This window comes from Bactrocera dorsalis, unplaced genomic scaffold (assembly GCF_023373825.1).
Source record: "Bactrocera dorsalis isolate Fly_Bdor unplaced genomic scaffold, ASM2337382v1 BdCtg234, whole genome shotgun sequence".
In the NCBI taxonomy this organism is placed as follows: Eukaryota; Metazoa; Arthropoda; class Insecta; order Diptera; family Tephritidae; genus Bactrocera; species Bactrocera dorsalis.
Genome location: NW_026038285.1, coordinates 1,176 through 21,608, shown reverse-complemented (window position 1 = coordinate 21,608; position 20,433 = coordinate 1,176). Strand labels below are relative to the sequence as shown.

Genomic DNA, 20,433 nt, shown 5'->3' with positions numbered 1-20,433 from the left:
TTCTTCTGGCGGTTCCTTTTTTGCTCAAACACCTGCCAAGAGGTGAAGAGGTGCAGCGAGCTTTTTCACGGTTGAATCGAGCTTTAGAAAGAGGGCAGGGGGTGAAGTATTTGTCGGGAGCTCTTCATAAAGTTTCAGACCAATGTAGCATAGTGGTGCTCCTCAGAGCAGCTGATTACGGAGAGGTGTGCATTCACTCCACTAGGCGGACGGCTATACTGGCCTCGAGCTCGCTGACTGTGTGCTTAAAACTAGTTTGCATGACCTATGGTCCTCCTGTGAGCTGGACAAGCGGTGGTCAATATCCAAAACTTGTACGACTACGAAAACCTTTGGCAAAGTACATATGAACCAACCTGAAAGGCCTCATATCTACTTGTTCTTAGCAAGCTAATCAATCTCCCCGCAATTATAGGCGTTCTGTTTGGACTCTCACCAATAGGTTCACACCCGGTATGTCTCTAAATATCGAACGCTCTTTGCCAATGCTGTATGGCGGGAACGGAGGTGGAATTACATTTCCACATTCCTTTAAAAATGATGCCGATGAGAACGTAACCGTCAACAGCAACCATTATCGCGCCATGATAACCGACTATATGTTGCCTGAAATTGAAGCTCGTGATCTTGCGACATTTGGTTTCAACATGACGGCGTCACTTCCCACAAATCGCATCAATCAATGGATTAAGAGAACCCTTCCGCTAGTAGATAATTTCACGTTTTATGCCCGTCGATTGGCCAACCATGATCTTGTGGTATCGCACCGTTAAACTTTTTCCTGTGGGAATGTGTAAAGTCTAAATTATGCGGCCAATCCTGCATCGATTCAGACCTTGAAACAAAACAACGCTAGTGTCATACGCAAGTTACCGGTCGAAATGCTGAAACAAGTAGTCGAAAATTGGACTCAACGGATTGACCATCTGTCAAAGAATGTTCTTTTGAATTATGTATAATAAACATTGCCTATCAAATTTGAAGTTTCTGTGTGTTATCTTTAAAAAGTAGGGAAATGGATTACCCTTTAGTTCTGAGTACTTTGAAAAAATTACATAACACCGCCAATTTTGAAGCTTATTTCGCTGCATGAGGCCAGTTGATAGACCCCATATATGAAGACTCTTATATCTTCTTGCATATGTAGAGGGCACACCGAACCGTCTTTCCCTCTTTTCCACATTAAGTTTCCACATAAGTTTGCTTTAGAAAACTATTTGCAGGTGCTTGCTATGATCCATATTTGTTAACTCTAATCTCTAGAGCCTCGAGGGTTCCTATGACGGAATCTTGTATCTTCTTGTAAAGTCTATCGTATCCGTCTAAACAACATTTACCGCTAGATTAGTCGATTGCGCTCATCGGTGTATGATCATTAGAGCGCTCTTCATCACGTTACTAATTATGACTAAGAACTTACCCGTCACTAGTCTTCTGCATAGCTTATCAGCTTGGGGTGGTCTTTCTTAAAATTTTTCCAGAAGCTAATTTACTACAACAGCCACCCGAAGAGTCCCTTTCACGCTAATAACTATAAGCAATGTGCCATTATCTTCCGGCAACTCGGTAGAGCTTTTATCCATATTGTGGTGGCGGGCTGTAGCCGGGCTCTTTTAACGCTATTAACGATTGCGCCATCGGGGACATTGTTAAATGCTCGGCTTATGTCAATAAAGAGTTATTGGATAATATGTCCAATATGTAGTCTAGAGCTCTCTCTATATGTAAGATTAGCGAGTGAAGTGCAGTCACAGTTTATCTACCCTTCGAATAGACGTGCTATGCTTTCGATAGGCTAACCGACGGCAGCTTATCTCTAATGTAGGCAACTACTTGTAGTATAGTTTCGTGCATCTTCATAAGAAATATGTTAGATTTATTGATCTATATTCTTTTAAATAAAGGAGGAATCAATTGGGTGTTTTCGGTATGAATACGAACCTCGCCTCATGTGAGAATGTTCTACACAAATTTTTAATAATGCCAAGTGACTCTTGACCCATGAAAAATTGTGCAGACAAATTTTAAAACATATTTAGTATACGTAATGTCTATAATTTTGTGCAAAAGTGTTTTGTATTAAAAGCAACAAAAGTGTCGAATCAAAATACTAAATTTTTGCTGTTGCTAATTCTTTATTTTTCAAACAAAATTAGCACAAATTTTATGAGTTTTTATAATTTAAACATAATCAACCTTGTGGAGTAAAAATAGAAAAAAAAAGAATTGTGGCAGTATTGATTTCGAGCAGATTGGATCACTTGACCTATTAAAAGGCACACCTAGTGTTATCACCAAAAAAAGTTGATTTTTGTATTTTTTTTTAAAGAAAATGGCTTCATGAATTTTTTAAAATTTTCTGGAAATATTAATGCACAATTAGTGAATAAGCATAAATAATTAAAAAAAAAAAAATGATATATATAAACATGCAGCTCATATACCGACTCATATACCAACCAACATGTAAGGTAGGTGGTAGTATCGACCCGATTTCATCTATTTTTGGCAATACTGCAGACAATCGACATGAAGTAAAGTCGCTCAGATGTTATATGTCAAGTTTGGTCAAGTTTTCACCCAATTTTATCCACTTTAGGCACAAAGATACACCGTTATCAGTAAAAAAGTTCGAAAATCTCTTTGATAAATGAATCTATTGTAGGAAGAACTCGTCTTGGTACTACCTTGGGGCTGTCCACATGGTGGAATTCTATCCCCCTGCAATGAAGCCTAGTAGTAGATAAGCTCCTTGAGTTGCTCCCTAGAAATTGGATACGATGTCAGGGGTACGCCGATGACATTATTATAATGGCACGAGGTCATGCAGAAGCTCACACCGCTGCATATGTAAGTCGTAATCAAATAGGTAGCGAAACATACCATGCTGCTAATGGCAACAGTCAGTTTCGGCAAAGGAAAGATAAAGTCGTCTCAACAACTGAAGACCCTAGTGGAAGACATACCACTGACCCTTCTCCAAGGGTCGGCGTTACGAAGGGGTTAACTTTACAAAGAAGTTCAGATATAGTCTCGGCAGTAAGGCGGAGCGATTCCACGCTCGAAACAACGGAAGGCATTGGAACAGACATTGCGAGGCCGCATACCAAATTATCCATACCAATGGGACCTTTTCCGAGCAAGATGTCACTGATATAAGTCAATGTGCAGAAATTAATTTCCACGGCAACTATCGCAAACTGCCAGTTTTGCGACATAGAACAGGAAACTCAAGAACACTTGATTCTAGATTGCGCAGCAATTTGTAGGAGCAAGCTCAAGTCCCTAGGTTCCATATATATGAATAGGGCGTCAGACCTCAGTTGCGCCTAGCAAGCTCCTAGAAATATTCAAAGAGCTGGACCTTTATGAAGAAATGTGATATAGAAGAGGAGTCAATAGATCATAGGTCGCAGTGCAAAACCTCAATTATAATATAAAAAATGAAAAAAGGATCGATCCGTTACTGGCTGTTACAATGGGAACTATAAGATATAGCCTTCGGAGTGCCCAATTTTTTTTTTTTTTGCGAAAATTACAAAACGATATCCAAAAGAATTTATGCCCTTGGTTCCCATACAAACGAAGCCAGTATGCAATGTTCCATTCATTTTTCTAAATAATAGATGAGAGTTCCAAGAGCTTTACGTACTTGATAAACATAAAATTTGTGAAAAGTCACGTGACTCTGGACCTGATTCTTGTATTTGATTTATTTTAATATTTAAAAATAAGTAAAACAATAATTAATTTTGAATCAAACAACCCTTTTTGCCCATAAAACCGTAGGTTAAACAAATTTCAAATATTTGTTCTGCTATATTTATTGTATATAACGAATATTTTTCAAATATCTACGTATATACATATATTTTTGATTACATCTTCCGTTTCCGTTATGAAATACTCCATTCACCATCGAATCGTCGGAAAATGTTTTACTGTCATTTGCACCATTGTGAATGGTTCAATTCTGCTGCTATTGCATTGTTTTCCTTCGGTGTCAAAAATTTTCGTTTGCGCTGCTCAGTATTTTACAACGAATATAATTGCAGCTATTTGAGTCCATCATAATTAAAAGTGTTTAAAACCCCTGACAAGCTCAGGGCATTACCTGCAAATATAAAAACATAAAAATTAATTATAGTTCTTGCCATACATTTGCTTGCTAGTGAATTGTCAAAAAAACGACATAACTTCTTGTCACCGCTGTCTCATAGGAATCAACTACAAGAATGGCCTCAACAATGCAGCTGGAGTTTTCGCAGGCCATGTCTGATTTTAAGACGATGTTTCCAGACATGGATCGCGAGGTAATTGAAGCGGTTTTGCGTGCAAATCAAGGGGCTGTGGATGCCACAATCGATCAGCTATTAGCTATGTCGACGGATAATCAAAATGAAAAGCTGCGTAATGAATTGGACGCAAAAACATCACCGCAGCGGAGTCTTATAAATCTTCATGGCATAGATAATCAGCCTCCAACAGCACAATTAATTGATACATCTGACGGATGTTCTACAATTGCACCCAGTAGTCAACAAAATGCAGCAGCTGCCGCTAATGCTGTGTTATTGAATCTCAGCAGCAATAATGCTGTCAGCTCATCACCTAATCATAATACTGGTGCATCGCCCAAACAGCGACTGGTAAGTGCCAACAACAAATCATCTGCAAATGTCACACCAAAACGTAGTGGTGGTCATCATGGTACGCGACGTTGGAATCCACCTATGCTCGGCCCACTACCGGCAGGCTTTCTAAGGATCACACCGAGTGCACAGGATGGTATAGTGCGTGATTTTGACTTGCCAGATGAACAATTTGCAATGATGTTGCAAAATGAGGAATTTATGAATCAGTTACGATGGAATCAAGAATTTATGAATGCGTTGGAAAAAGAGCAATGCGGCAAAGGCAAAGGTGAGGATGACGCTGCATTCAAAGAACGTTTGAAGCATATGGGAAAGGTGTCACGAAAAAAGTTTTTACAAATGGCACGTGTGTTTACATGGCAGCGTAACAAAAAAACAACAACAGCCAAGCAAATAGATTCACTACCTCTGAAGGAGGAACCCAGCGACGACGAGGATCACCATCATGGACAACGTAAGTAAAAAACGATAGTTGTGTGGCAGCTTGGGGATAACCCATAAACATCTTGTTAGTGGAATGATGCGTTTTACGAAATAATTATGTAATGTTTTTATTTTTAATTTTAAGCAAATAGTTGTTGATATAGTGTATAAGTTGCTTTCGCATTTTGGTTGCAGCTAATCTTCATAAATTTATTGTTTTCTATGTATTTTTAAGCTTTATATGCGATTGCAATTATCTAACGTGATGCTCATAAGCTTTCCATGCCGATAAGCATATATACTAATAATGTATATATTATATATCTGTGGTTGTAAAAGACGAAAGACAAATTCCAAATGTACACAAAGCGTTAAAATGGTAGATTTTATCTTAAGTAAACTAAGTTATCAAAAAATGCTTTAAATATTTTGTCCTCTAATGAATTGCGAACAATAATGGTGTGATCGCATAGGAACAAAGAGATGCGTAATGTATATTAGAAGTGCAATAAAGTGTGCAACTATAATTAAAATATATAAACACGAGCCATTGTAATAGGTTTTAGATTTGCGAAGGCTGACTGTTGTTTGTTATTTCACTGAAAAGTGGTATTAAAATTTGTATATAAGTGCATATATAGTATGTAATTGTTTCCAAATTTCAATTCGTATTAAAATTTGTTATAACATATTCTATTATTTTTTTGTTTTTTTTCTGCAAATGCTGTTATGCAATAAAATTGTTATAGATTTTTTATTCTTTAGCTATTAAATTTACTTTAAGTGCACTACACTATATATTTTGTGATGGTTAATATAATTTTCCTTTTGATGTGGAATGTGGAGATGCAGGCACACGTTTGCTTCCTATAGTTCAATATGAATCTCATAACAACGCTAGAGTTATAATTGAAAAAAAAAATTCAGCTTGATGCGGCGTTTGCGCCTATTATTATATTATATATTTGTAAAGAAGAATGTTGGATCGGACTGAAAATATACATCATAAACACCTACACACATAAAGAAAATGAAAATCTTATGTATATACTTACATCCATACATATATCCACAATGTATACATAATTATAATCTAAATATTACATTAAACTTAAAAACTAGTGTATAAATAATGAAAGAGCCTATTCTCTTGATATCAAAATAATGTACAAGTCCATTAATAAATGTTAATTATAATGTCATATTTGAAAATTAGTAGCAAAAATTTAAATTTTCAACTATTTGGGTTTTCTCCAGTCTGAAGACAAACTTCCAAAGATATGATAAATATATGCCATATATAAATACAAACACAAATACATATACGCAATTTCACATTTAACGCTGAAAAAGTATACTCTAAAGCCACAATATGGCTAATATCCCATGAATCTTCGGTATAAAGCGAATATGTATGCAATATATATAATACTATAATATACTAAGTAACTAAAAAACAGATTGCCTAATTTTTAGCAATAACGCTAGTCACAAATCCATTTATAAAAAAAATCAAAATTAACAAACAATTTTAAAAGTAGTAGACAAGACAACACTATCATTATGGAAACTGAATACTTAAATTTTTTTTCAATTTTCTTTTCATTTCGTTAAAAAATATTAAATGTGTTAAATTTGCTCGCAATACCAAAAGAAAATGAGCACAAGTAAAAAAAAACGAAAATTTTTTTATATATTTTTGTGTTATGCTTATGATTCGATTATAGAAGAATGTTTCGATACGGAGCCTGCTTCCTTTTACAAAAGCAGTGTTTTTATCCACAATGTCAAAATCATTTTTTTTATTTTTCTAATGAATATTCTGTAACATTTTGAGGATTTTGTATTATTTAAAAACTATTCCTATTTATTTAACACTCAACTATTAAAAATTTTGAAAAAATTATTTTTGAATCATAAAAACAAGTCAATATAAAAGAAAACGGCTGATTTTGACACTATCGATCCACACTTTTGACAATTTGTGTTGTTTTTGTGCTATCGACACAACCTTCCATAATTGAATTGTGGTCATGCTACTCTAAATATTGAGTGCGAAATAAGAAGCTTAAAGAAATTAAATGTTTTCATTAGTTGCTACTAAAAATGCATATCACATTGTACATATTGTGCCAAATATTAGTTTATTAGATATATCATTCAACAACGGCAATGCAGCAAAATATTTTACATGTACAAAATATTTTCACGAGAAATCGGATTGAACTTTTTATCCCTTCAGCCTACTTCAATGTTTTAAAATTAAAATCAAAAAATAAAAATTAAAATTAAATCAATGTAGTAAAATTGCTTAAAAAACTAAGTGTAAAACTTATTAAATAATATAAAAGATTAATTGATTTATAAAAAACGAATTTTTTCTCAAAATTAATATAACGAAACATTTATAAACTGTTAAAAGGCGAAAACAAGTAAATAATATATTTTTTATTTATTCCTCTATTTTTGTTGGAAAAATATTTACAAATTTCTTACATAACTATTTAGTTGTAATGAACGTGTAACGGCATTTCAATTTTCAAATGTTTACTATTCAAATTCTACGAAATAACTAAAGTTGAACCAAAATAAATGTACAAAGTTTAAAAGTACAGAATATGCGTAATTTAATTACATAATTTCAACATACTAATACCTACACAATTCGTAATTTAACTCTATGCCTTTGTATGTAGAATGAAAATGGAATATTTTGTTAAAGATAGTGAAGCGTAGAAAGTGCAGCAATTAGTGGCAAATGAAAAGACGCACTTTTCTGTCTGCATAAAGCATTTAATTGTATCATGGAAAATGCTTAGTACTAACAAAGTAAATTATGATAAAACTATATAATGTAAAAAAAAAAAACAATAACTAAAAACTAATCATAGTTAAAACTAATTACGTATGCATGCATGTATAAATAAACTTTACCAGACATGAATAAATGTAAAGAAAACTTAAAACAAATTGTTTTGTTCTTCAGGATTCATTCCTAAGGAGAGTATGTAGACGCAGGATAAATACCCTGGGAACCATGTTTCCAAACAGGGATCTCATCGCCTCACTAGCACCTAGCAGTACATTGTACTTTATTAATATGATACGGCTAGGTGAGCCTTTGTGATTTAGGAGAGGGCACCTAAGGTCCTCTTCTATTTATCTTATCTTAACACAAAATAGGAGCAGATGATTTGATATTTTATGCTGAAGAATATAATATTTGCCACGAAATTTGTAACAACCAGAAGACCAAATATATATACTTATATATATATATATATATATAAAGATATATTTTCTACGTAGGAAGCTGCACAATTATCGGAATCGCCGATATCGTATAACTACGGCATATACATAACTGTCATACAAACGGAATGATCGGATCCAAGTGCTTGTAAGGAAAGCTTTTTTTTTGAGGAGATATCTGCTCAAAACTTAGCACAGATTATTTTCTGAGACAATAGTACGATCTCCGAAGAAATAGTTCAGATCGGATCACTAGAGCATAAACTTCCATAAAAACTGACCGATCAAAATCACGTTCTTGCAAGAAAATGTATACGGTGTTATAGCTTCGGTATAACGGAAGTGACCGTTTTTTTTCTTGTTTTTAGAATAAATAAATAAAATGATTCGTAAGGAAGACAAAATAGGAACAGCTACTTTTTAATAAATATCCACCAAAGTAGTGGCATCATATTGCATCTTTACCATTATTAGTACGATTTTCAATTTATTTATTTACCTACTATTTATTTTCTGAACGTGTCTTTTTAAATATACATATGCACAAATGTAACATAAAAATCTACATATTCGCGTAGATAACCATTGAAAGATTTTGTTTTGTTATTACTTGATTAATTCTAAATATAGTAATTCTCTTTGTTTGCATATTTACGTATCTGCATAGCAGACAACCAGTGTATGAACTTTGCTATTCGCTGTGCGAACTTGTGTTTTCCTACATTGTCTCGTCATGTTTACATCCGCAATTTCTTTGTATGTAATTGTCTTCCCACGTTTCATTCACACACATTTCCGTTTGAAGAATTTGAAACTTGTCTTTTAGTTATTCATTCTGTTGCACCACCGATGTGACCACAAATTTCGTTCAAAATGAAATGTGTGTTTGTATGTACTCAAACACACGCATTACATTAATCTTACTTTATTGCTGTCACCCCAGAAATGGCTCCAATGCTCCGCCACCAATCGGAATTATTGGGAAAGTTCACTCGAAATAGTTGTGCATACATACTTATGTACATATGTATGTATTTAATAACATGTGAGCGTAGACTCTTTAACGTTGCATACTTACATACATACATATCGAAACACATATGTGTATTATATGCAAATACATACATACACAACTATATAGTAAATATGTATTTTATTTTGATAAGTTTTGGTTACGAACGCCACTGGAATTTTAAAACGCCTTCAATTCGTTATGAGTTCACCAAATTTGATAGCAGGCTCAATTAATTAAATTCGCCTCTCGATGGTGTTAAATGGATTAAGCTTAGTTTTGCTTGTATGTTTTGAACCTACTCCGCTGAAAATATTTACATATATTTTTGTATATCAACATATTTATAAGGCATACTTACACGCTCTCATATTTATAGTGCCTGCAATGACCTAAGGCATTTACGTATATTCTGCTGATAATTACGACAATGTCTCAAACAGTGGCAACGACCGTTGTCAACAATAGTAAAGTGTATTCCTTACTACAAGACTTCTCTACAAACACCGTTGTATTAAGTTTCTGCCTTTTTATTCCATTTCTACAATTGCTCATGCCCTACCCTGAACGGCTGTAATATACCGGCCGGCTCGCTTGCTGATATAGTAGCATGCTGACATACATAGTATATACATACATACTAACACCAACATAGGCCGCGAATATGGCCATGCTTGGTACTTAATAGCTGCGGTATGCTTCGGCTGCGGGTTGCTTTTCGGGCGCAACAAATTAGCTAATGGCGGTGACTTTGGAAATAGCAATGTAGTCGCTAATCTAAAATTTTATTAGTTGAATTTGCTGGAATGTTACATACATTGGGCTGTGTATATATTTGTGTCTCTAACGCAGCAATGAGAGCAATATTTTTTTGCCAACATCAAAATACTGAAATTACTCCGGCGACTTAAACGCAACTTTGTACTGACGAATACAATAATTCAACATAATTCTTAAAATATGTTCGAGTGATTTCAAGAATTTCCAGCTTATTGTTGTTGTAGCAAGAGGAAAAATTGCAAAAAATGCTTTTGAGAAATGATGGCGGACAGACATTTCTTTAGCGAGTTAAAAATCCGGCCGCTCCAGTTACTTAAGCCGACTTTTGTGGGAATGGTATCGATGACTATTTGTATTTAGACATTGAAAATGTGCTATTTGGCTCTTCTGCAAAGCAAAGCAAACAAAATTAATTTATGCACACATAAAACATTTTGAACATTAAAAAAAACTTATTAAACTTCCTATCCGCCGTAAGCTAAATAATGATATGACTTCCTTATGTTTAATGTTTTCGATTTTTTTGTTTTATTATTATATGTAAACGTAATACATTTAATTAATATTTAGAAGACAATAAATCTATTTCTTATTATTTTTTGTTACACTTTGATTTATGGTTTATGCACTTGTTTCTATTATTTTATATTATTTTGTTGCGATTGCATTGTTTAATTTTATTTTTACCGCTCACAAATATTAGGTCATTATACATTGTTCATTGTTGCTGGGTGTTGTAAATACCACGCTATAATGAAAAATTTTAATTTTATTTTAGCGGGTTTTAAGTCTTTACCATTTCAATCATTTATCCAAATGATTTTGTTGTTAATTAATATTTTTTCATTTAACCTTTTTTGCAACTTTTCATTAAATTTATACAATTGTTCATAATGCTAGAAAACATTAAATTTTTTATATCAAATAATTTATCAATGAAAAGTGGTAACTAACGGATTTTTATATTTTGATTGTTTGGTGAAGGGCTCGTTGGTCTAGTAATCGCAATATGCATTTCATTTCGTCATGGATAATATTCTGATCTCTTGATGTAAGGTGGTTCAACTACATAATGTATGAGTACGATAATCTGATTACTAATAATTTTTCATTATTTATAGGGCACATGGGAATCGTTTTGTCTTTCTGACAGTGCTATTACATTATTTCTATATAAACATTAATAAATGGAAAAAAAATGAAATTGATAGAAGACTAGCAATAAATGTGCTGGTCTGGTCTATATGAATTGTACATACAACTATGTGCCTTAAATGGCAAAAATTCTTATTTTCTCAACATTTCCGTTTCTTCTATATTTCCAATAATTTATGTTTTAGTTATTTGCTTGGCATTTCCTTTGCTTAGGTTTCTTTTTTTTCAAGTCAAAACGGTTATTTCAACTATTACGATTTGGCCTACGCATTTCAGTTATGGCTAATAATATATTACTTTTAACATAAAATACATATTTTTTATGATGAAATTAAAAGAACATCTATGAATAAAGTGGAAATTTAAGTTTTGAAGCAATTATAATCGGAGGTATTAAATGATTATGAAAAACTCACAACCGTAGAATTATTTTGTGTGAAAATAAAATATAACATATTTACCCCGATTTGTTTATGCCTTAAAGAAAGAGTGTGAGAAATCGTTTTGACTTTACTGATACCCTAATATACATACATATCATTCATATTAACTTACAAGCGTGTTAATTCAAAACTATACTTTTCATTTTTTTCTTAGTTATAGATATCTTGTAAATTTGTAAAATAGTAGCAAAGTAGTATCTTTGTAAATTGTATAAACGGTTTGAATGATTTTGACAATGCGGCTTATTTGTTTTCTTACTGTTTTACTTTCACATGGAGTTTCACTCAAACGTCATTAAATGTTTGCGCTTAGACTTGCCGTTTAGTTTCATATAAAAACTTTAATTTTAAGATAAAATAATACAAACTTATTTCATTTTAATACAACAAAATAAACTTGGCATTTCAAAATTTCGCCTAAATTGAATATAATTTTTTATTAATTTTTTGTTTGTCTATCATCATTACAAGTACATATGTATGTATTCCAGTTTTTATTTCTATATGTATATCTAAAGAGACAGCGAGAAGGATAGCGGACTTTAGAAAACCCCCACATTTAACAGCAATGTTTTTCGCAATTTTATCCTTGGTACTCAAACATTTTTTTATCCTCACTATTTGTTTATTTATTTGCTTCAATCAATACCATATTTTTTTATATATTTGTTTTAAAATTGTAGTCTTATAGCAGAACACATAAGGATTTTTTAGGTTTCTTCTGTTTCTTCTCGGGTGACTTTTTATTGATCTGCCTGACCAGATCATAGAAAATATCATTGACATTTACTTTAGCTTTGGCTGATGTTTCCATGAAGGCGCAGTTAAATTGTGTGGCCAGACTTTTACCCAGTTCTTTTCCTACCACGCGCTCATCTTCCAAATCGCATTTGTTACCCACTAGCACCATTGGTACGTCATCTGTATCTTTCACACGCAATATTTGTTCTCGCAGATCTTGCAGATCATTGAATGTTGATTGTGCTGTTATAGAATAAACGAGAACAAAGCCTTGGCCATTTTTCATGTAGAGATCACGCATAGCAGTGAATTGTTCTGTACCAGCAGTGTCCAGTATTTCCAACATGCATTGTTGGCCATCCACTTCCACCTGTTTGCGATAACTGTCCTCAATTGTGGGATCATATTTTTCTACGAATATACCTTGCACGAACTGCACGGTCAGTGCCGATTTGCCTACACCTCCGCTACCCAAAACAACAATTTTATATTCACGCATAGTGTCAGTGAAGGGGTGGACGTATTACTTGGTTTTTTTATGTTTACTGAATAAGGAATAAAACGACAATTTATATATGGTCTTGCACTACAAGTGATAACGTAATTACGTATTTCCTTTGTTGGTGGATTTACACTGAGTTTTTTCTATTGCGATCAACAATTTAAGCTACTTCTATTTTAGCGAGTTATTGCCGTAGCTTTTTCTTGTAGTGTCTATTGTAATTTTGGATATGCCCGTTTTTCGTTATTGAACTTTGTTTCTTTTTAATGATCTTGCTTTTTTCACTTAGCTCGTTTAGTTATCACTTTTTTTCGGATTATTTTTTCTTCTTTATTGGAAACCCAAAACTGGAAGCACACTCCAAATTGTAACAACTATTTTATCATGCAAAGAAGAAAAAAATAAGGGTGTGAATTAATTAAACAAATTTGTTTCTGGATGTTCAATTAATAAACTCACAATCGCTATTTTGGGCTCAACTTCAACTTCATCATATTAATATGACTCATTTTGTCCCTTCTATTTTACCTTCTTTCTTCCAGCCGCTGTTGCCGTTGCCGTTGCTGTTGTCGTTAGCGATTACGTTGCGGTTGCACCTCCTCTACAGCTATAACTTCACTCAAATTCCGTGACTGCGCCTCTCTGCACCGTTTCGCTGTTGCTATCAAGCTGAGGCGTTTGTCTGATTTTTCTGCTGCTTCCTTCTCCCTATTCGTTCGTTCTATGTTCCAACGACCGCCTTTGGTTCTAAATTCACCGTCTTGCTTTCGATTAACTATGGTGTCTAAAAATTCGCTCCAAACTAAACTAACGAATCAACTGACCTGCTCCGAATATCGAGCACAAAATGGAATGTGAAGAAACAATTTCTGCGTAGTTTTTCGGCAGTTCTGCTTAGTTTATCAAGTTTTCTCTCCACACACTGTGCCAACGAAACACAATTATATTGGCAATAGTTTAAAAAACAATTATTGTACAGGATTAAAACTTTTATTGAGAAAAATCACCGAAAACGACCACAAATTTTTCTGTATCTTTGCACGACGCGTCACAACTAGAGCAAGGTTGCAACGGTTAACGACTAGAAAATTGACAGCATAAAACTAACGAGTAGAGAATGACATCGATAAATTAATCGTCTTATTCAAATTAATCAATAATTGATAAAAAATCAAATTTTTACACCGCCGAAATTTAGTAACTGGTTACGGAAAATTTATTAGTCTATATTTATTGTTCTTGCTTATTTAATAAAGTCCTAATATTATAGGTACTTAACAATTTTTTTTTTAACTTTCATTGTTTACATATGCGTTTCCAATACTTCATTACGAATCTATCTAAAAGTTTTTAAGCATAAGTACGTACTGTAGTAACAATGATTATAATATTCTAATTATTAATTAAAAAAATACATTGAAATAACTAATATTTCGCATAAACTCTGAAAAAATTACCTTTTGATATTATTATAAGTAGCATTAATTGGTTCAAATACAATAGTATCATTCAGTATTATGATTTCGCGTTGTTTTTGCAAAACATAAGTATATTTTAAATTTCATTAAATTAAACGAGTTATTGATTTGCACCTGAAAATCTTGTAGATAAATTTATTACATATTATTCACATTTTAAAGGCCTTAAAATTAGCGTATTTTAGTAACCATGCCCGCCGCAATGGTGACCCCTCCCACTCGTAACATGAAGCGTCCCAATTCTTTAAAATCCGCATACCGTTCTATGCATATGGGCCTTGTTGTTTCTATTTCTACTAAAGCACAAGTGTTATTACCGAGGACGCGAGGCTTTTTCTTGATAGTTTCTCCAGTGCTTTTATGTAATTGCGCTTGTAATTTACTAAGAACAGCTGGCTCGATGAGTGACTGATAATGGAGCAGCACAGGATAACCAATAGTTATTGGCACTGTAACATTAAACACAAGTATACGAGCCTGGAAACGATTTGTCACCGGGATAGGGTTTTGTGGATCGCAAATAATAGACCCTACAGACACTGTCGACATATCGACTCCAGACAATGTCACTGATACCTGATCTCCTGCAAAAGCATTTGTTTGGGGAATTTCGTCGATTTGTAATGCTTTGGCTTGAGCTTGTTCGCGACTAGCACCGACCAACACACGGTCATTAACGCTAAGTACACCCGTCTCAATACGTCCCGATATACAAAAACCAGAACCGGTGCCTTTATAGATATCGGACACAGACATACGTAAAGGACGGTCTATTGATCTTTCCGGTAGTTTAAAATTATCTATTACACTTAACAAATGTGGTCCTTTGTACCATGCTTTTAAAGCTGGTGCTTGTGCCGGTTTTGATAAATTTTCACCACTAAGGCCCGAACAAGGTATGAATGTAACATCCGATTCTTTGAAGCCAGCTTGCCTTAGAAAAATTTTCAATTTTCCAACAATTTCATCGAATCGTTCTTTTGACCAGTCAACCATGTCTAACTTATTAATAACCACTCCCAATTGATTTACACCTAGTGAACGAACAAGTAATGCATGCTCTCGTGTTTGTCCACCTTGTTCAAATCCCGCTTCGAATTCTCCACGCGATGCGTCTACTACCAAGAGGGCAACATCTGCCTGAGTAGCACCAGAAATCATGTTTGGTATAAAGTCTTTGTGACCTGGAGCATCCAATAGAGTTACTACCTTGGTGTCGGTCTCTATACGTGAATACCCGACATCCATAGTAATTCCTAAAAAAAATCAATTACTTAGTTAATCATATAACAATTAATTTCATATTATATAACCAAACCTCTCGATCGTTCTTCGCCGGTTTCATCCAAAACCCATGCATACATAAAACTTTGTTTACCCATTTTCTTTGACTCTTGTTCATGCTTGTGCATTACTCTTTGTGAAACATATCCGGTATCAACAAGTAAATGGCCCATTAATGTACTTTTACCTATGAAGGAAATTAGGGAATCATTATAGTATCTGTTAGTACGATATACCAATATGTGACTGGAATAAGTGTATTTACCTGCATCCACATGCCCAATGACAATCATGTGAAAATGAGCCTTTTGTTCTCCTCTTTCCTGAGCGTAAAGTTTTTGAGCGTCGCGCTGAGCTTGTTCTTTAGATATCTTAATGGATACTACTGTTTTATTCATATCTTCATCTACAGGGGTATTCCTTCCAGACACGGTTGGTGACAGTTGCTGCTGTGGCGAATTAACTTCAAAGCCACGGCGTATGTCTCTTTCACTTAATGGTTGGGCAGTGACTCTGATTGTAGGTGGGATATTTATGCTGGGAGCTACTTCACGATCAGGTGTTTTTTGTTTTGTTGCAGACGACGTAGTGGGCTGTAGCGATTGATTTTTTGACGTGCTACTCCCACTAACGGCTTTATGCCGCTTCGGTTTGCTGTCACATTCATTATTTAGAATATCGTCGAGTATTTTTGTTATATCATAACCGAAATTAATAGAAGTTTCTACGATTCTTCGTTCTGATATTTGATCTCCAACAACGTTGCGTACTTCATCAATGCAAGATGTAAGTTTCGCTTTGTCAACATCATTTAATATTGGCATTTGAAAATTATCTGAGTCTCGTCGATCTTTCTCATAAGTGAAACTATCTTCCAATGTTTCCTCCTCCTCTTCAATATCTTTATTGTTTTTAATAAAGGCCGACATACTGTGTTGGCCACGAGCTCTGTCATATAGCCATTGCGCATCTGTTGGGGATATGCAACTATCATCATCAACAGATGTGCCGTAGACATCATCGTAACCTAAAATAAACGAAATTCAAAGTGAATTGGTCCACAACAAATAAATTTCATTTAATTCCATACTTACCGTCATACTCGTCGTTGTAATCCATAGCCCGCACTATTCTGTGTCGCGACATTGTGATGCAAGTCTTTTATTACTCAGTCACTATTAAAATTTCACAATATCCTCTATGTGTCAAGCAACAATAAATAATTAAAAAAATTTGTGAAATTTTGCCATCACATCGAAAACAAATCTAAAATCGAATACCTGCAGAATTATTGGCATGCTACACAGCTGACAGATAACAGTGTTGCCGGTTGATTTTACACAGAGTTGCATAAGATTTTCTAAACCGAGCCTATTTCCCTGACACACGTATTCCAATATTATACAAAATTTAATTCAATAATGTACAGCTATATATCGTAAATAAACTTCGTTTAAGCTTTTGAAATATTTCAACAACCGAAGCATGTATCGCCGGGAAAATTGTAACAATTATATAGTGTAAGAACTTATAAATTGTATAAAATTGGGATCCCTCGGTTTAATGACTTCATTTCGATAAAAGCCGTCTCTTCTACCTTACTTAGTGTAACTGAAATGAAAATTTCGAAAAGTTATACATTATATTTAGTAATCTTAAAAAAGGCAAAAGTCAGCTAATAAGTTTATTTTCGTCTTTTTGTAGTTTCAGTATTGCTAACAAATAAATAAGATATAATTCATCGCTTGTGCACACTCTTTTGGTCGCGCAGTTTATTTTCCACTGTCAGTTGCATTTCATCTTTCATATCAATTCGTTATTGAAGTCGAATCTTTGCAACAAAAGCAAACGAGGAATTGGTGTTGTCGCAAGTATATTTTATTCGATATTTTTGTTCAACAATTTAAAAGTGACGAAAATAATTAAGTAATCTTCTGTAATAAAAAAATTGTGCATGAGTTTCATTTTCTGGCTGAAAAGTACCGATTGTTATATAAAAGCACATATCTTCAGAAAGATGCATATGCTGGAAAAAAATTAAGAGTACATAAATTTCAAAGTGGAAAGGAATTGAAGAAAAAGAAAGATGTGCTGAAGATTAAATACAAGAAGTAAATACACAGATTTTTGCAAAATAAATCAAGTATTTTTTTTTATATGCTAAATATTTATATAAACTATAAATGGTGAAATAAATAGTGATATCAAGTGCAATAAAAGTGGTTTATTCTTGTCCCCAATAAAAAGGATAAAATAAGAGCTAGAATTTTCACTAAAGGTGTGTAAAATCGTTTCAGTGCTGATTTTATTAGATCCAAATTAGCCAAGTTACCAAATAGTCACGGCTGCCATAAAGCAGTTATATCTGTGCTCAGCTTATTAGAATTATTTGTAATAATTAAAAATAATGCAGAACAGTAGTAATTCCAACCGTCAAGGCAAAGAGAAACGTTTCTCTATCCACGATGCATTCGAAGAGGAGACAGACGAGGCCATACGCGTGTATGGTTCCACTGTGATATCAACACCTATGCGTGCAAAGCAACGTTCAACCGATGATGTATCCATTCGCATTCAGGATCCAAAGTAAGTGGATATACATATATGAACATACATAAACTAAAATATATAGTACATACATATGTACGCATATTTTTCAAATTTTGTTCAGATATTCATGTTCTACAAAAGTATGTACAAGATGAAATAATAATGCTGCAGAATCAACATTAACATTAAGCTTAGAGCAGTAAATCTTATCAACCAATTTATAATATACATACATTCAAAAATTTTATTATTTAATCATATGTAATACAAATTACGTTTTAAATTAAAATTTAATTCACTAATTTCCAATTCATAACTGTTGAAATGTGTTTTTTTGTTGTTGTCAATTTTGATCGCAGTTCAGAGATTATCTTTAAGTAGTCAACTGATTGATTCGCATGACTGTGTTTATTAAGCAATGGTGGGGGAATATAAATTAATAAAATGATTTTTAAAGATCCGCACCATTCCCAAGTGTGTGGTTTTATTTACTTTAATTATTTTAATTATGGACAAACATTTGTCACTAATGGGTACGAGTTCTCATGTATTAATTTATCATAAAGATAAGTAGATAAGTAAATTTTAATTAAACACTTTGACGAACATATCTATAATTTACACTCCTTTTCTATCTATACATACTTATGTACATACATATATACAAATACATTTATAAAAATTGTACTTTGCTCTAAATGATTCGAGGCATCACTTGCGAACATTTATTCACTGTGCCAATGGCACACGAGTTTACTCTTCACGATTGTCTCTAATCGCTTGCCAACGTCAACGTCACCATGGGTTTGAATGTGAAAACGGTAGTCCGCATAAACGTCCCAAGTGACCATCCGGCGAGTTCACTCACATTTACGCTTTTACAATGGCAATGCAATGCAAATGAAGCAATTGTAACGAAAAATAGTCACTGAAAACTATGAAACTATAAATACGTACACAGGCAACTGAAATAAAATGTATTAAGAAAGCAAAAAATCAAAAATGTGTCAATGATTCGTTAATTGTTACACACATACATTTGCGCTTGTCGCTCTAAATGTCAATATGATTGTTTTCAATTGTTTTGTAAACATTTTCGTTACCGATTTGCCGGCGGGGAAAATAGCAATTACAGCAATAGAAGTGGTTTTATTGTGCCATGCAGCATAGTATTATTATTTTTTATTTTAATTTGTTTTTGTTTTGTATTTCATATTACACCGCTGTTGCATTCAATGAACTGCATTACTAATTTTATCTCAGTTGCTGGTGTTGCTGTGAGTTTATACAACTATTTACATACCCAGTGGGAAATATAGTTCCAAACGAACTTCTTACCTTTTAGAGCTAGCGCGTTTTTTACAAAATGGTTTTAGTAAAGAAACAGTTGGGCATTTTCCAGAGATACAAACTTTGTAACAAATAATTTTCGATTTTTAGACAGCAGAGAACAGTAGGATATTCAAAATAATTTATTATTCGTAAATTTCTTAGTAAAACTTGATTCTTTTATAATACACAAAAAAGTAAAAGTCGTTTTGGTATTCCCGCAGAGTACACATTTTCAAATGTTTGTAAACAAACAGTTTATTTATAGTTTGATAAGACGCGTGTGATGGAAATAAAATAGTTCAATTGGTATCAATTTGATAAGGCGATAAATATGAGTAACACACGTGGTGATAATAAAAAAATTCAAAGTCTAATCAACAAGAAAGTCGATAAAGTCGATTGTTACTGTGTTTGTTATTGTAGAGCGGATAATATTAAAATGAAACACAATTATAGGAGAGTGGAATGGTGAATTCTACAATAATGAATTTGTAAATATCGCTTTATGATGTAAAAAAATGTTAGGTAAACTTATAGCTCAATATAAAAAATCCTATATCTACCTCAATTGTTTTATACAAATGTGTTTTTTTGCTTCGATAGTCGCACTTTGAACAGCTCCATTGCACAACTGGACTGTTCCAGTTACCGCACGCGACCCCAATCGATATTGATCGTACATATGTACATATGCACATACAAACGTTTGTAGATAGCATGAGCCGCATTTAAAATGTACATTCGTACTGGCTTGGAAACCCGATTATTACTCACAGATTTATTATCCCATTACAAGTTGTTTTATTCAATGCTGGTGTGTGCGAAT

The 20,433-nt window shown here is 33.5% G+C and overlaps 4 protein-coding genes across 7 annotated transcripts; 2 read left to right on the top strand and 2 right to left on the bottom strand.

Moving 5' to 3' along the window:
* Positions 1–3,896: 3,896 nt before the first annotated feature.
* LOC115065715 (CUE domain-containing protein 1) lies at positions 3,897–8,048 on the top strand. Its single transcript, XM_029550581.2, has one exon. The coding sequence runs from the start codon at positions 4,236–4,238 to the stop codon at positions 5,115–5,117; it is 882 nt and encodes a 293-aa protein (XP_029406441.1). The 5' UTR covers positions 3,897–4,235; the 3' UTR covers positions 5,118–8,048.
* Positions 8,049–10,621: 2,573 nt separating this feature from the next.
* On the bottom strand, positions 10,622–14,046 carry LOC105227114 (ras-related protein Rap1). Of its 3 annotated transcripts, XM_011206320.4 has the most exons (3): positions 13,492–14,029; positions 13,070–13,337; positions 10,622–13,006 (listed from the first exon to the last, which is right to left on the bottom strand). In XM_011206320.4, exon 3 carries the CDS (start codon positions 12,958–12,960, stop codon positions 12,406–12,408), a length of 555 nt encoding a protein of 184 aa, XP_011204622.1. In that variant the 5' UTR covers positions 12,961–13,006; positions 13,070–13,337; positions 13,492–14,029; the 3' UTR covers positions 10,622–12,405. The 3 variants fall into 3 exon arrangements, with proteins under 3 accessions (XP_011204622.1, XP_049318008.1, XP_011204620.1); XM_049462051.1 differs by having other exon boundaries at positions 10,622–13,337; positions 13,492–14,046; XM_011206318.4 differs by having other exon boundaries at positions 10,622–13,337; positions 13,423–14,029.
* Positions 14,047–14,167: 121 nt separating this feature from the next.
* LOC105227113 (protein HBS1) lies at positions 14,168–17,331 on the bottom strand. Of its 2 annotated transcripts, XM_049462050.1 has the most exons (5): positions 17,006–17,331; positions 16,820–16,923; positions 15,991–16,752; positions 15,760–15,912; positions 14,194–15,697 (listed from the first exon to the last, which is right to left on the bottom strand). In XM_049462050.1, the coding sequence occupies exons 2-5, from the start codon at positions 16,869–16,871 to the stop codon at positions 14,613–14,615; spliced, it is 2,052 nt and encodes a 683-aa protein (XP_049318007.1). In that variant the 5' UTR covers positions 16,872–16,923; positions 17,006–17,331; the 3' UTR covers positions 14,194–14,612. The 2 variants fall into 2 exon arrangements, with proteins under 2 accessions (XP_011204618.2, XP_049318007.1); XM_011206316.4 differs by lacking the exon at positions 17,006–17,331 and having other exon boundaries at positions 14,168–15,697; positions 16,820–16,999.
* Positions 17,332–17,491: 160 nt separating this feature from the next.
* On the top strand, positions 17,492–18,311 carry LOC105227115 (transmembrane protein 134; the record flags this gene model as incomplete). The annotated part of the gene is given in 1 exon segment (XM_049462052.1): positions 17,492–18,311. A coding segment is annotated over 1 exon segment (179 nt), but the record flags the coding sequence as incomplete, so codon positions are not given.
* Between the last annotated feature and the right edge of the window lie 2,122 nt (positions 18,312–20,433).